The sequence below is a fragment of the Hippoglossus stenolepis genome, chromosome 15 (genome assembly GCF_022539355.2).
Source record: "Hippoglossus stenolepis isolate QCI-W04-F060 chromosome 15, HSTE1.2, whole genome shotgun sequence".
NCBI classification, from domain to species: domain Eukaryota; kingdom Metazoa; phylum Chordata; class Actinopteri; order Pleuronectiformes; family Pleuronectidae; genus Hippoglossus; species Hippoglossus stenolepis.
In genome coordinates, this window is record NC_061497.1 from 9,568,043 (window position 1) to 9,584,014 (window position 15,972).

General features: G+C 46.2%; 1 protein-coding gene across 4 annotated transcripts in view; it reads left to right on the forward strand.

Annotated features, from left to right (window-relative positions):
- LOC118122699 (Down syndrome cell adhesion molecule-like protein 1 homolog) overlaps nt 1-15,972 on the forward strand; it is a 53,975-nt gene that overhangs the window by 28,470 nt on the left and 9,533 nt on the right. The window contains exons 4-20 of one of the 4 annotated variants that reach the window (XM_035179586.2): nt 1,046-1,192; nt 1,288-1,566; nt 2,862-3,137; nt 3,469-3,765; nt 5,207-5,479; nt 6,239-6,523; nt 6,704-6,823; nt 6,917-7,093; nt 7,684-7,883; nt 8,859-8,955; nt 9,098-9,226; nt 9,304-9,471; nt 9,572-9,642; nt 10,624-10,864; nt 11,735-11,920; nt 12,484-12,639; nt 14,266-14,405. In XM_035179586.2, the coding sequence (XP_035035477.2) occupies nt 1,046-1,192; nt 1,288-1,566; nt 2,862-3,137; nt 3,469-3,765; nt 5,207-5,479; nt 6,239-6,523; nt 6,704-6,823; nt 6,917-7,093; nt 7,684-7,883; nt 8,859-8,955; nt 9,098-9,226; nt 9,304-9,471; nt 9,572-9,642; nt 10,624-10,864; nt 11,735-11,920; nt 12,484-12,639; nt 14,266-14,405 (3,242 nt within the window). Of the gene's footprint in view, nt 1-1,045; nt 1,193-1,287; nt 1,567-2,861; nt 3,138-3,468; nt 3,766-5,206; nt 5,480-6,238; nt 6,524-6,703; nt 7,094-7,683; nt 7,884-8,858; nt 8,956-9,097; nt 9,227-9,303; nt 9,472-9,571; nt 9,643-10,623; nt 10,865-11,734; nt 11,921-12,483; nt 12,640-14,265; nt 14,406-15,972 lie in introns of those variants that run through there. The other 3 variants (XM_047343705.1, XM_047343704.1, XM_047343706.1) reach the window with 3 other exon arrangements.

The window sequence follows — 15,972 nt, forward strand, 5'->3', positions numbered from 1 at the left end:
TTTTGATTTTTATCTGGATTTACACCAAAATACACACACTCATATATATCAGACCGTTAAACATACAAGATTTTTAAATTAAAATCAATGAATTACTATCAACGCAAAAAAATGCATTGAAAAAACGCTCTCAATGTTAAGGAAAGTGAAAAAATACATCCTGGATCCATCCCTGATCAGGATCCGCACCAAGATGTAATTAGTTCTTTCCTGACCCATACCGCATCCTTCCACCAAGTTTCATTGTAATCTGTTTTTGCGTAATCCTGCTAAAGAAATAACAAACGCAGATGAAAATGCAACTTTCTCGGCGGAGATAACAAATTGTATATAAGGTCCAGTGAATTCAAGAAGATACCAAAACAACCACGAACAGAAGAAAGTGAAACTCTGAGGAGGGATGTGTTTGTGTGTGTGTGTTTGTGTGTGTGTGTGTGCCTGTACCAGACAAAATATGCAATATTAACAGTTATACAGAGAATACCTTGTGCAGACTGGTGCTCACTGCAAACAAGCATCTCTCTTCCCTCTGCTTCTGTTCTTCTGGGCACAGCATGAAATTTTCAGGTTGTTACCACATAACCACGGTTCTCTGAGCAGCATGAAATGTGAAACACAGAACAAACACTATGGCCGAGAGCGGGCAGGCACCCGTCACTCAGTCGCGCACTTGATCACCGCACTTGAAAGGTGCGAGGGAGAAAACTAACGTTTAGATAGTTTGCCGATGATAGTGTGGCGCTTAAGAGTTTTACATTGTGCTTAAAAGGGGACTATAAATCTTTTCTCTGCTCCGTCTACGGGTGGTGTAAGTGACCGCTGTGTGTCCTCAAGGCCTTGAGAGGGTGCCAAGTTTTGGGAAGCAGCGTTATCAGGCAGGTTGCGCCAACTGCTCCGGCTGCTGTTTGTTCGTCACACAATATGGTTTTGCAATGAGCACAAAAGCTTTGTAGCAGAATGATCATCTTCCATGTGTGTGTTTGCTTCTGTTTGTCTAATGCTTTTCTTTGGGGGAATTAACCTTTACTGAATGTGTCTTCCTCAGGTAACAGGTTCTCTCTCACCTCCTTCGGAGCTCTTTACATCTCTGATGTTCAGAAGGAGGACGCCCTCTCCACATACCGGTGCATCACCAAGCATAAGTACAGCGGCGAGACGCGGCAAAGCAATGGAGCCAGGCTCTCCGTAATGGGTAAGCAGGTTTGCCGTTGTCAGTTCACTCAAGCTGCTCTCATGGTTCGCTTTGTCCTGAGAAGATGTTAATCCCATCTCTCTCTCTCTCTCTAGACCCCAACGAGTCCTCGCCCACCATCCTGGACAGCTTCCAAGCAGGGGAGGTGCAGGCAGGCCAGAGCATCGAGCTCCCCTGCACCGCAGGAGGTTACCCCAGCCCCACCGTACGCTGGCTGAAAGATGGTCGCCCCTTGCCCTCAGATGCCCGCTGGACACGGCGTTTGACAGGGCTGACCATCAGTGACCTGAGGCTGGAGGACAGTGGCAGCTATGCCTGTGAGGTCACCAACAGTTTTGGCTCAAAGGAGGTGTCTGGACAGCTTCACGTTATAGGTGTGTGAGCACAAACACACACACATACACACACACATTCACTAAGACACTGATAGACTCCCACACTGTCTCCTCTGTGAATCACCCTGGTGGACAGACACATTCACAAATCTCTTTCTTTTTTTGGTTTGAGGCGCACGTATAAGTCACACCTAGAGTGTGTCTGTAACAAACGTGTGTGAGCTGTATGATGCCCCGTCATATCAGCACTCAAAAAGAGAGACAGGGCAGTAATTCACTGAGACTGAATCCATAACACAGCTGCCAGCACCATTCACCGTCAGAGAGAAAGAGGGTGAGGACGACGGAGATAAAGACGAGGGGTCACCGAGGGGCCGGTCAGACATCCAGACAGTGCTGGAATGACATTATCTACAATGTTAGAACAAGATAATAAGTGTGGCGGAGATAAATGTACATTGTGTTATGTATACAAAGAAACAAAGAGCGGAGGAAGGCGAGACAGAGGGAGAGAATAGAGGGGCGGTAGGCTTTGCCAGTGGGCACATCATGGCAGCACACTCTGTGACTCTGACAGGGTGAGGGGGGGAGGCACAGCATTGCCCCCCAGCACACACCACCAGCTGCCTTATTGCTCACTGACATTTGCACACACACATGTACATACTCACTCTCACTCTCTCCCTCTCTCTCTCTCTCTCACACACACACACACCCACACACACACACACACACACACACACACACACACACACACACACACACACACACACACACACACACACACACACAAACACAGTGGACAGAGATGTGAAGAGATAACTCCAGCTGCTTTTTTAATGAGTGTGTCAAACTGATTGAGTCACCACTGCTGATTGTACTCTCTCTTTCCCCCCATCTCCATGAACATACTGTGTGTATGAATCCATGTGTCATTTTTAAACCCAGTTTAATGATTTAAGATTCATGTAGAAGGTGTAGAAATGTATGTATTTTTTTCAAAAAGGTTATTTCTTATTAATAACTATTATTATGATGGATTCAAAATTTAAAAATTTTGCTATATCAAAGATTGTATTTTTAAAAAATTCCTGGATCAGTCCTCGGACCTGCACCAAAATCCCCAAAAATAGTAATTATCTAAAAAATAATCTCTTTGGTGGAGGTAATAATTCTATTTGTATAGCAGTATAATAACACAACATGAACTGGTTTACAGTGAAACATAGACACAAAATATACAACACAATAGATTACATTTTTCAATAAGAATTATTTTTGCGAATTGCTCTTTAAACTGAACTGTTTTCTGACCTCGTGTTTCCTCCTCTCAGATCCACTACGTGTGACCTTATCGCCTAAGAACCTGAAAACAGGCATCAGCAGCACACTGTTTTTCACCTGCACTGTGGAGGGCTCTCCTGAATACGCCATCACCTGGTACAGGAACACAGAGCCCATCAACCCCGACCAGCACATCTCCATCCAGGGGCAACACAACGACACGCTGCAGATCACTGCGGCACAGAAGTTCCACTCCGGGGCCTACCAGTGCTTCGCCTCCCGAAAGGGCCACACTGCTCAGGACTTTTCCATTATACTGCTAGAGGGTAGGTGGACTGAGATGGTCACAAGGAAGTTCAGATTCTGTAAACAGGGCAGGCATTTTATGACAGCACTGTGACAGCACAATGACAGGAAACCATGGTCTTTGTAAGTGAAGCTCCTGCTGTTGCTGTTGTACTTTCTCCGTTCTTTATCTGAATATTTTGATAGATACATATCGGGGCATTTTTCCATAAAACAAATCATTGGGCCTTTCAAGAAATGAAGCAGAGATAGTGTTATAGTGTATATAGTCTATATAATTTATATCCACATTTAGCTTTTCTGTCGCAATTTCTCAATTGTGTCTCTCCATTCCGTCTATTATCCTCTCAGATGGTACTCCTCGTATCGTGTCTTCCTTCAGCGAGCGGGTGGTGAACCCCGGCGAGCCTTTCTCCCTCATGTGCGGGGCCAAAGGAGCCCCACCCCCGGCGATCACCTGGACATTGGACGACGAGCCTGTGGTTCGGGACTCCACCTACAAGACCAGCCAGTACACCCTGTCAGACGGCTTGACCGTGTCGCACGTCAACGTCAGCAGCCCGCTCATCCGGGATGGGGGAGTGTACCGTTGCGTCGCACGCAACTCGGCCGGTAGCGCCGAGTACCAAGCGCGCATAAACGTAAGAGGTGCCTGTCTGCTTTTCAATATAAATGCACTCTACACCTGAAACAAACACACATTGGCTTAGTGAGAAGAATAGATCACATCTATCTGTCTGTCTATCTATCTATCTATCTATCTATCTATCTATCTATCTATCTATCTATCTATCTATCTATCTATCTATCTATCTATCTAGTAGGGGTGCAACGGATCACATGACCCACGGTTCGGATCAGATCACTTTCTTTAGTCATGGATTGGATCAATTTCCAATTCAGCAGTTTCATAATGAACCAAAGAAATGTACTCTTCTCAAAATAATATAAGAGATCTCTAAGTTAGTGGTGATTCCTTGTAGAGGGGCCTGCAGCGCTACTTGCCTCATGCTCGCTTGGGCTCTCTCTATCACAGGCACTATCGTCCACAAAGTTTTTACTGTCCACACGGACAGTCAGACCTCAAAGTTTCAGCGGCAGTTGTGTGTGTTCAATGCAGTGCTCTCTCTCACACTTTCACTCTTTGAGTCTGTTTACCTGCCATTCAGGCTCCGTTGCAAATTTCCACAGTTTGGTCTGCCACGCTTCTCCCATCATCAGTATATTTTCCCGGGAAGCCCAAATGTTTCCATACATGCGACTTAAATGATGCGGGGGGCTTCTCCAATTCTTCTACTTCTCAAGAAGCCGTGGCTTTCAACGTCAACTGCTTTCAACGTCAACTGCTTTGAACATGCGCGGTTCACGTGAACACACAACTCTCATGAACACACCGATATTTTAATTTAACTGCATCTGTGGATGGAAATGTGGAACTTGTATTTGACACTGATATGTAAACTTTGCAATTAATCCACCTTCCAAAACGTGGGGGTTGATCCATGTAGATCACAGATCAACCGTGGTCTGTTACACCATTACTATCTGTCTGTCTGTCTGTCTGTCTGTCTGTCTGTCTGTCTGTCTGTCTGTCTGTCTGTCTATATATTTATCTATCTATCTATCTATCTATCTATCTATCTATCTATCTATCTATCTACCATCTATCTATCTATCTATCTATCTATCTATCTATCTATCTATCTATCTATCTGTCTGTCTGTCTGTCTGTCTGTCTGTCTGTCTGTCTGTCTGTCTGTTTGTCTGTCTGTCTGTATATTTATCTATCTATCTATCTATCTATACAGAATCACTTGTATACACAGAATATCTGGTTAGGCTGATAATCAACAAATATCCTCAGTCAGATTTGAGTAAAGGGAGCACAACTAACCTCCCTCTCCACCTGTCAACTTGCCCCAATCACTCTCTCCCTCAACCTTTATCTCTTCACCTCCTGTCTCCGTGGCTGCTCCCTTACTCTGCCATGACCTTCCTCGCCTCATCTGCCCCTCTCTCCGACTCTCTGTGTCTCTCTCTCTCTGTCTCCTTCCCCCTCCACCCCCCCCTCTCTTCCCTGTGTCTCCAGGTCCACCTCGAATCAGACCCATGCGGGACATCACCGCAGTGGCGGGCAGGAACACCTACATAACGTGCCGCGTGATTGGCTACCCGTATTATTCCATCAAGTGGCTGAAGGACGGCATGCAGCTGCCCGATAATCACCGTCAAGTGGTGTTCGAGAACGGCACCCTGAGGCTGACGGACGTGCAGAAGGGCGCCGACGAGGGCACCTACTTGTGCAGCGTCCTGATCCAGCCCCAGGTGTCGATCAACCAGACCGTCCACGTAACTGTCAAAGGTAAAAGGAGAATGGATTCAAATGGATAGAAATCACCCAAGCTGCAGGAGTGGCTGTAGTATTCCTGCTTTAATAGGCCAAAACACAAAATGTCTTCAGGAGGAATACTGGAATCATCAACACTGAGTTCTTTGCCTTACACTGGTCATGTTGGTAAAAGCATAACCATCGAGGGTCCAGTTTACAGATGCAAAAAAAGATTTCTAGATATCAACATATCCGGTCACTACGATTTGGAGACACCGGTGTTCAAAGTTGTCGACTGCAGCTTAACACTAATTATTTTTGACGGACTCAGATGTTGATTTATGGCAGATTCAAGTTTCACTTTGTGTGTGTTTTTTATTTCGTCTGTGAGTCGGGTCACGATGGTAGCAGGGCAGCTGCAGAGGTGTTTAAGGGAGTGTGCATGTGCTTGCATGTGAGTGTGTCTCTGATTTAATTAGATGAATAATAATGAAGCCTAGATTAAATCCCCCAGATGTCTCAGCTGTAGTACCCCCCACCCCAACCTTCATTACTATGGCAACGGAATGACTTCCTCCTGCCAATTGGACTCTAACCAGAGCAGCTATTATGGGTACAGGAGATGGGGGGGCTGAAGAGGGGGAGAAGAGGAGAGGGTCCCACTGGCCAATGACCTTCTCTCTGTTTCTCCCTCTCGCAGCGTCGCTCCAGATGGCCGCGCTGTCACTCTTCCACGTCTATCGCTTCCTGTGTTTCACTGACTCGCTGCACTCTTCCTCTCTCCCCCACCAGTGCCGCCGCTCATCCAGCCCTTTGATATCCCCTCTACCTCAGTGGGGAAGCTCATGTACATCGCCTGCGTGGTGTCATCCGGGGACATGCCCATACGCATCACCTGGCACAAAGATGGCCAGCTCATTGTGCCGGGCTCCGCCTCTGGCGTCGGAATCGAGACCAAAGAGTTCATGAGCTCCCTCCAAATCTCCAAGGTGACACTGAAGCACAACGGGAATTACACCTGCATCGCCAGCAATGCCGCCGCCACCGTCAGCTGGGAGAGGCAGTTGATCGTTACCGGTGAGGGACTGATTGAGTGGAGAAATGCACAGTGATGATGAATTAGGTCAGATCAGATGTGGTAGCTAATGTGCAGAGGCAGCTCAGAATGATGCATGCTATTTTAAGAGACTTTCCATTTTGTACGATTTCTCTCCTCAGCTTCTATTTTAGTCCTTTAATCTAAGTTTTGTGTCTCAGTGCCACCGCGGTTTACGGTGCAGCCCAACAACCAGGACTGTATCTATGGCAAAGCTGGAGTTCTCAACTGCTCCGTGGAAGGTTATCCACCGCCGAAAGTCATGTGGAAACACGCCAAAGGTAAAATCAGCTCATCATCCCGACAATATTGCAATAACGAGATGACACGAACAAGGACAAATGAAGGCAGTGACACTTGGTTTATCTGTGCAGGTGTGGGAAACCCTCAGCAGTACCACCCAGTCCCTCTAACCGGCCGAATCCAGATCATGTCGAACGGCTCTCTGCTCATCCGACATGTTCTCGAGGATGACCGGGGGTACTACCTCTGTCAGGCCTCCAATGGAGTGGGCTCAGACATCAGTAAGAGCATGATCCTCACTGTCAAGAGTAAGTGTCAATCTTTCTCTCTCTGGCTTCAACACACTTCCTTTCATAAGCACATCTCCTGGCTTGTGTGGTGCAGATACAGAGCTAAGTCTGGGCTTTTTGAAGGTGGGATCAGCTCCTCTAAGATGCACTTTTGCCCCCAGGCGAGTGCGGCCTGGACTGAACATAACAAAATCCTGTCTGTCCAGCACACCCTTAACTGTGGCTATCTTTGATATTGATTGATGTGTTCTGGCTGTCTGTCTGTGTGCCCCTGAATGTTTGGTGGGGGAAAGGGCTAATGAATTAGTGATGAAAACAAAACCACAGGAACCCCCTTCAATCAATAATCTATGTCTGAGGAAATGAGGAGGAGAAGAGAAGCAGGAGTATGGGAAGAACGAGGAGGCAGGCAGACAGGGAGGAGGTAGCCTGAGAGGGCCAGTGGGGCTTGAAGCGTGAAATGAAAATGGAGAACCAATGGCAGAAACAGAGATGTCTATACATCTGTAATATATCCTCCGTTTCCAATATCACATCTCTGTTCCCTCGTCTCATTACTCCCCGTAATGCAATTCGTCACACTGACATGTGTCTGTGATTCTGCTCAGTTCCTGCCATGATCACCAGCCACCCCAACACCACCATGGCAAGGAAAGGCCAGACCAAGGACCTGAACTGCACAGCGCGGGGCGAGCAGCCCATCATCATCCGCTGGGAGAGAGGGGACACCGTCATCGACGCAGAGAGGAACCCACGTTACTCCATCACCATCAACAAGAAAGGGGACGAAGTCATCTCCACCCTCAAGGTCAGATTCAGACTGCAACTCTGAGCAGACCCGGAACTCAAAAACTGAAAAGACACCATAGAGCAAAGTAATAGAAAAGACCCATTTACTCATTAATGAAGATATTTAGCCATACAAACAGTTTAAAGCTTTCAGGCCATTTCCATTTTGACTGATCTCTTCTTTCCATGGTCATAAAGTGTAAACTTTAACAAAAGGCAGACATAAAGTCAGCTCTGAATTTAAAGCAATAGCTTTACACCTTTACACCTTGTACACTCACCTTTTTACACATAGGTAGCTTACCTTAGCGCAGTATAAATGCTGCCAACCAAAGAAACAGCTAGGTCAGGTATGTGCCAAGGTAAAAAAATAAACATTTTACTTTACTTTCTATAACTATAAAAGTGACCTGCAGTAATTGAGCCACAGCAAGTGAAGACCAGCTGCTGGACTCAGACCACATCACCCTGAGGCTGCACCACCGCTGCTGCACAAAGAGCCGTTCACCTGTTTACTCCAAGTTCAGTGAAGCTCGGCTCGCTGGAGAATCAGTTGTTGCCATTGTGAGCGCACCCGTTGTAATAATCGTGACGTTGGCGTGATCAACCACATCAATTATGTTGAAGAGTCCCAGCCGCCGCTGCCACAGAGCGCTGGTCGTCTGTTTGTTCAAAGTTTATTAATATATCACGTGTCCAAATTGCAGCAAATTCAGCCCTGCACCTCCTTTAACAATACACGAGTGTGAAGCCATTAAGATGAACGGTTCTCGAGATAAGCGAGCCACAATCATACAGACGGACAAAAAGATTTCTGGAATGGTTATATAGATAGTCTGAGCTAACTGGCAACAGATATATGAGTGATGTCAATATTGAAAGTTAAGTCATCTGACTTCACAGATATAGGTTTTTAGGCGTTTGATGATTTAAATATACTGTGTGACTGCAGAAGATGTTCATGATGTGATGTTGCTGTTTGTTTTGCTCACAGCTGAACCCAGCCGAACGAGGAGATTCTGTCTTCTTCTCCTGCCATGCCATCAACTCCTATGGAGAGGGTCGAGGTCTTATCCAGCTCACTGTGCAAGGTATCGATACCACGTCCCATATATCTCTCACAAAAATTGCTCTATTCACTAAAGCTTTAGCGTCACATAAATAGCTTAGTGTAGTTGGATCCGGTCTGGTGGGGAAAAACTCTCAACCTGTCTCTCTCTCCAACACACACAGAACCACCAGATCCCCCGGAGCTGGAAGTGAGGGAAGTGAAGGACAGGAGCATGAACCTGCGCTGGATCCAACGGTTTGACGGAAACAGCATCATCACCAGCTATGACATCGAGTATAAGAACAAGTCAGGTAGGTGTCCTAAATTTAAACGTGCATTCCAGATTATTTAAAGACACATGTCTGAAATCTGAGTCTTATCTTTTCAGACTCCTGGGATCACATGTACACAACCAGGAACATCTCACCCACCAACAACCAGGCCAACATCGTAGAGCTGCACCCGGCCTGTGTTTACAGCATCCGCATGTACTCCTACAACAAGATTGGCCGCAGCCTTCCCAGCAAAGAGCTCACGATCAGTACAGAAGAAGCACGTGAGTGATAGTGATTCTCTGTTCTTATACATTTTCTTTTGTATTTAACTGGCCGATGTATATTGACAGTAACACTTTGTCTGTCATCTTCCATCAACAGCACCAGACGGGCCGCCAATGGATGTAATCCTCCAGCCGATGACATCCCAGAGCATACGGGTTACATGGAGGGTAAAGTCACTACTGTTGTTTGTTAAGAGCTGTGTGTTATTATACAGTGGCTATGTCTGCACAACAGTTAGATATAAATAACCATAAACAGCAGCTCATTACTCACTCAACTGTTCTTTGGATAAAGCAAGTCCAAATGTTTAAGTTATGATAAGCATTGTAACAAGTGGTTATCGCTATCGCCTCACAGCAAGAAGGTTTGTGTTATGAATCCAGGTTCAGTCTGAGCTTCTCTATGTGGATTCTGTGTTCTCGCTGCATTCGCGTGTTATCCTGGCTTGACTTTAAGTTGTCCATAGCTGTGAATGTTTGATCATCAACCATTTGATACGCTGGCGACCTGTCCAGAGTGTACCCCCCCGCCAGCCTTGAATGGCTGCAGATCCACCGCAACCCTAAAAAGGATAAATGGTATAGGTTAAAGATGATGGGTGGATGGATGGATTGTAACAAGCTTAACGATTAACAGCTGTATTCTTGATCTAGAATTAAGGGATGCAAATGTAAATGTTACAATTTTTGCTTTTAGTAGTGCACAATTAAGAACATGTAATTACCCCCTGAGGTAAAAACACATTCTGTATGTGAATATGCAAAATCTCTTGGTGATTTCTGGTTTCCGTTTTTTTCACGTTTGAGCAGGCTTTGGTTGCCCGCAGTAAAACGTGTGGAGAGCAACAGAAGGGGAAAACATTGACTGAAATGCATCGGCCATTGGCTTTTTAATTTCACTGCATTGATATGCAGATAACTGTTAATAGAGATTAGCCAAAATGCCATCTGGACCTAAAACACACTTAAAACATATCGCTCTCTGTGTTTTGTGTTGAGGATCATAAATGTGTTTTCACTGAGAGTACTGTACATATTTCTGCCAAATAACGGAACAGTTGCAATGTTACACAGTGGCTTCAATGCACATAGACATGGTTTAAGGTTGATATGCACTGTTTTCATTAACATTAACCGCATCTCTTTCAGGCGCCAAAGAAGGAGCTGCAGAACGGGGTGATCCGAGGTTACCAAATCGGTTACAGGGAGAACGGTCCAGGCAGCAACGGACAGTACAGCATAGTGGAGATGAAAGCTACAGGGGACAGCGAAGTGTACACCTTGGACAACCTAAAGAAGTTTGCCCAGTACGGGGTCGTGGTCCAGGCCTTCAACAGAGCCGGGACGGGCCCATCCAGTACTGAGATCAACGCGACCACGCTGGAAGACGGTAAGAAAATTAGATGGTAAAAAGAAGTAAAGAGGAGACTGCTATAGACGCAGCGTAGGGGAGAGGATGCCTATCTATGTGATTTGTCAGAAAAGTGCAAAAACAGGATGGAAGACACATAAATTAACAGCTAACATACATATATAGACACTCATGCTCAAACAAAATGGTAGAAATGAATTTTCAGCACATCCCCCATTATTCTTTTCACTTTAATTAGCACCCTCATTAGGCTGGTAGAGAGTGAGAGAGGAACAAGGAACCCCATTACTCTCTTAACGTCTGCCCACTCTACCTCCTTTTTCTCCTTCTCTCCTTTTCTATATCTTCCTCCGCTTGTTTCCCTCCTCATCTGTGCACAGTATTTTTGCTCATATGTTTCTTTGGGCAGTTCTGATGGACACTAACAGCAACACAACTGCAATCACCTTTAAAAGGAACATTGTCTTCCTTCAGATTTTATCCTCCACACATCATCTGCATTTTAACCCTGTTAGGTTTGACTGTTTTGCTATTCATGTTGCTCTCTCTCTCTATCTCTCTCTCCCTCTCAGGGCTCTTCCTCCTTTCCTCCGAACCCCCCTCTATACCTCCTCTCCCTCCCTCTCCAACGCTCTAAAAGCTAGCAGCGAACAAGGAGCCATTCAGAGCTAATTTGAGCTTATTTGACTGATTTATTTCAGCGGAGATTGCCTGTGGGTTGTGGTGTTGAGTAGTCATTAATTATGAGTGCTTCAGCCGCCATGCTAAATCAGCCAGTTCTTCTTAGCGACAGCAAAAAGCAAGGATTTTCAGAAATCATTTAAACAACCTCAAACAACCCATATTTAAATGGTACAGCGCTAACACTCGTCCCCTTTCTCTCCCCAGTGCCCAGCGAGCCCCCGCAGAACGTGCGAGCCATCTCGGTGACGTCGGACGAGGCGGTGATCACGTGGGCCGAGCCTCCACGGCTGACGCTGCACGGTGTGCTGAAAGGCTACCGTGTTGTGTTCTGGTCCCTCTTCCCTGATGGAGGTGGGTGCTGTGGGGGCCAGGCCCAGTGGCCGATGCAGAGTAATTATCACCTATCTCATTCTAAAGCTATCCCCGCCCTCCCTCCCACCCACCGGCTGCCCACCTACCTGTCAGTGTTGTGCGTCAGAAAGTGTTAATGTGTGTCCGCACCTTTCTCATGAGGCACTTCCCCCGTTCCTTTGAATCGCTGGATTTGTCCACGTTTGCCCTTGTTTCTTTTAGTAATAGATTGTCATGTCTGTCGTTATTGATGCTCCCTGAGATTAAAGTGGTGTAGTTGTGTGTTTGTGGTCCTATGACTGTCTCATAGATGTTCATATTCAACTCATTTGCAAACAATGCTTTGTTGGAAATGACTTCCAGAAAACTACAATCATTTCTTATTCTAAGCGTCTTTAGTAACCCATAAAATGTGGGACACAGCTCATAAATCCCAGTGTGTGCTTTAGCATCCTTTCTGCAGCTTCTCCCTACAACTGCTGCCTTGTAATCCAGGCCATAATCACATTTCCCTCAAAACATTTTGAGCAAAGCAAGAGTTGGTCTGTGTTGCCTGTCCGCCACCGCCAGTGCTCTCTGAAACAAACGTCCTCTTCCCTCAGAATGGGGGGAGATGCAGAACATCACCACGACCCGTGAGCAGGTAGAGCTGCGAGGGTTGGAGAAGTTCACCAACTACAGTGTTCAGGTGCTGGCCTACACGCAAGCCGGAGACGGGGTCCGCAGCAACGTGCTGTATATCCAAACCCGCGAGGACCGTAAGTATACATAGATAGGATCTTTAAACAAAAATGTATCAGCATTTAATGTATTCATTCATGTGTTTCAGAGACGAACATTGTGTGGTGTGAGGGTTAGGGAGATGGGAGCGGGACAGATTAAAAAAAAAAGGGTGCTGGGCTACATTTCTAACCCATGACAAAAGCTCATTTACGCCGGGAACCTCCATTAGCAGTGCTAATGAGAATTAAGAGGCTTTGCTCCTCGGCTCAGGGCTGAGGGAGGCTGGAGGAAGACACTGCGGGGAGGGGAGGGGTGTTCTGTGGGGCCATACAACATCCAGGAGTCAGCCATCAGCCCGGGCCTGCGTCTTTTTCCACCAGCCCCCTTGCCACGGGCCTGAGGATTAACTCCTCTTGGATTAGGGAGAATTAATTTTGTGCTTACACCATTGGAGGCGGGATTACAGCCAGATCCGTGTCTCTTTATAGAGGAGGGGGGCGGAGGAGGGGCCCCGGGGTTGAAGATGGAGAGATAGGAAGGTGATCACACGGCCTTTTCTCGTCTGACAAAAAGACAACATAGAAATGTCACGGCTGAAAAGTGTATTAGCGCTGCACCGTGACATCCCGTCCTCTGACTGGCACAGCGCTGTGTAATATATTCATGTAGGTGGGGCTGTTCACTCCGCACCATTGTGCCCCTCTACCTCATCAACACAGGGGCTGCGCTGGCTGTGCGGCAGACTGTCAGCACATTTTGGGCAGATTTTGGGCACCAGATGGGACTTAACTCTCCCTCCTCCCACCGCCACTCCTACTTTGACATGGAGGTCCAGTTATGATAATGATGACTGGCTACTCTCCTACCCCTCCCCACCACCACCACCACCACCACCATCCTCTCTACCCCAGGAACTGCACCTATCATCCCCGCCTCCCTTTTATAAAAAAATGTGCCTCGCTTCGTGTATCCTTTCAGAGTCTTCGTTGTTGTTTTATCGCCCGCTCATGTGATGTGCAGGGTGAAGGAGTACGAGGGCTGGTTCAGTGATCAAGGGGCCTCACGTAAAGGAAAATTGGGGGGGAGGCTTTACAGGGCTCCTTCTTTAGACCCCAGATGAGGCCCACTTTCAGACGCAAGTTATATTTATGTGGGGATTGAAAAGACTTGACACTGTGAACCTCACACTGAGAAGCCAATGTGACAAAAGCACCGTTAAAGGAATCCAGCACCCTGATGTGTTTTTTTGTGAAGTGTGCATCCATTTTAAACCCTGTTTGCGCCTTTAGCTTGTAATAAGAGTATTAAGTGGTGTCCAGTGTCGAGCTGAAGTGGCCAGCCGAGGATCAGACACTAGTACTGTCTAATCTGTTTGTGGGTTGGAGAGTTAAGAGAATGCTGGGTGCCACAGAGTCAGAAACGCTGACCAATGTCTGAATGAACATATGTCACGGCCGTCCACCCAAAGGGAGTTCTTCCAAGTCCTCCCAGAGCGGCTTAGTGCAGGATAAGACCACCAATCTGAAAACAAGCCAGCTCACTTTAATAGGCATCCAACACCCAGCATGTGTGTGCACAAAACACACACACACACACAAGCACATACATATATTCATCCCCTCCATGCTGATGTTCCTATGTTTTTTTTTTTTTGTGTCTAGTTCCTGGACCGCCGGCTGGAATTAAGGCAGTTCCCTCGTCTCCAAGTAGCGTGGTTGTGTCCTGGTTACCACCCCACAAACCAAATGGTGTAATCCGCAAGTACACCATCTACTGCTCCAGTCCAGGTTCTGGACAGCCAGTAAGTCTCTGCTCTGTGGGTGCGACTCATAAACGACCAGTAGAAAATGTTTCAGGTGATTGAGAAGCAAAGAATTTATGAACTTGATAAAAATCAACCAATTAAAACAACTGATTTGTAACCACTCCTATTAATTGAAACTGTGTGTGTGCATGTGTGTGTGTGTGTGTGCGTCTCTTTCACTGTGTTTGCACCATCGCTTTATTTCCTGCCCTCCCAGATGAACAGATGAGGTTGTCTTGGCAACGTGATGAGACGTAGATATGCAAATGAGGCAGAGAGCAAGCTCACACATGCACACTGCCGCATCAGAAACACACACACACACAGACACACAGACTCGCACACACAGACAGATATCACATTTCAATATCTTCTATTTATACACATGTGCGTGGCATTTCAGTTGTGGTTGGATCATGTTCGCCACAAAAACCAGCGCACGGTGAAATCTGATATCAGGCTAGAATCTCACTTTCTTATTATTCACAAATACTCCTCCCTCTCTGTGCATGAGTGCCATGTAAATGAGCACAGGCAGGGAGGAGAGAGGGAGGGGGAGGAGGGAGGAAAGGAGGTTGAGACAGAGAGAGAGAGAGAGAGAGAGAGACACCATCAGATGTACACAGAGACCGAGGGGAAATTAGAGAAAAAGAGAGGGATGAGGGGAGAGGTAGAGGGGGAGAGGGGGAGAGAGAGTGAGAGACAGGCAGGGGGAAAGGGAGGAGTAGAGGAGGGTATCAGTCACATCGAGATGAGAGTGCTTTTGTCCGTCTTTTCATTATCTCCCTGTATCACTCCCTGGATCACCACAACACCACCGCTATGCTGGAGGAATGTTCGAATGCACCCCTCCAAACGCTCACACACACACACACACACACACACACACACACACACACACACACACACACACATCCTTACCCCGCCCTTCCACTGTCCCTCCATCCTCTGCTCTTCACTGAGCGAGACAGAGGGGGATAGGAAAAGAGAGAAAAGCAAATGGTGAAGGAACTGGAGATGAACATTGAGAGATGAACAGATTAAAGAGATAACGGAGGCTCGACTTGAGAGAAAACAATGTTTTTGTGCGTGCGTTGGAGTGCGTGTGTATGTGTGTGTGTATATCTGTGTGTGTGTGTGCAGGTGCATATGTGAACATCTTAGAGATGCGCTTGTTAGAGAAAAATTCACAGGAACAGTATTACACCCACAATTGCTTTTTTGTATCCAGTGAATACATCTGCCTGTGTGAGGTGAAATATTTAAATTAATTGTTTCAAATATTCTTGTTTCAAACATCTAGAATTGAAGCATTCAATCTTGAAGCCTTTTTTCCCATTTTATTATCTTTTATTTCATAGATTTCTCAATTGCTGAAAACACATTTTCTGGCAATATCAAAATTCTCAAAATATGATATGCAATTCCATTGAAACTGTGTTTCACAGCACATCATAAGTCCTGCAAAGGCTGACGTCTTCTCAGAAACATTTACGTGCAAGACAAAGCTAAATAAATTAAAATACAAATCTCTATTTCCAAAATAACATTTATTTTATCAGTT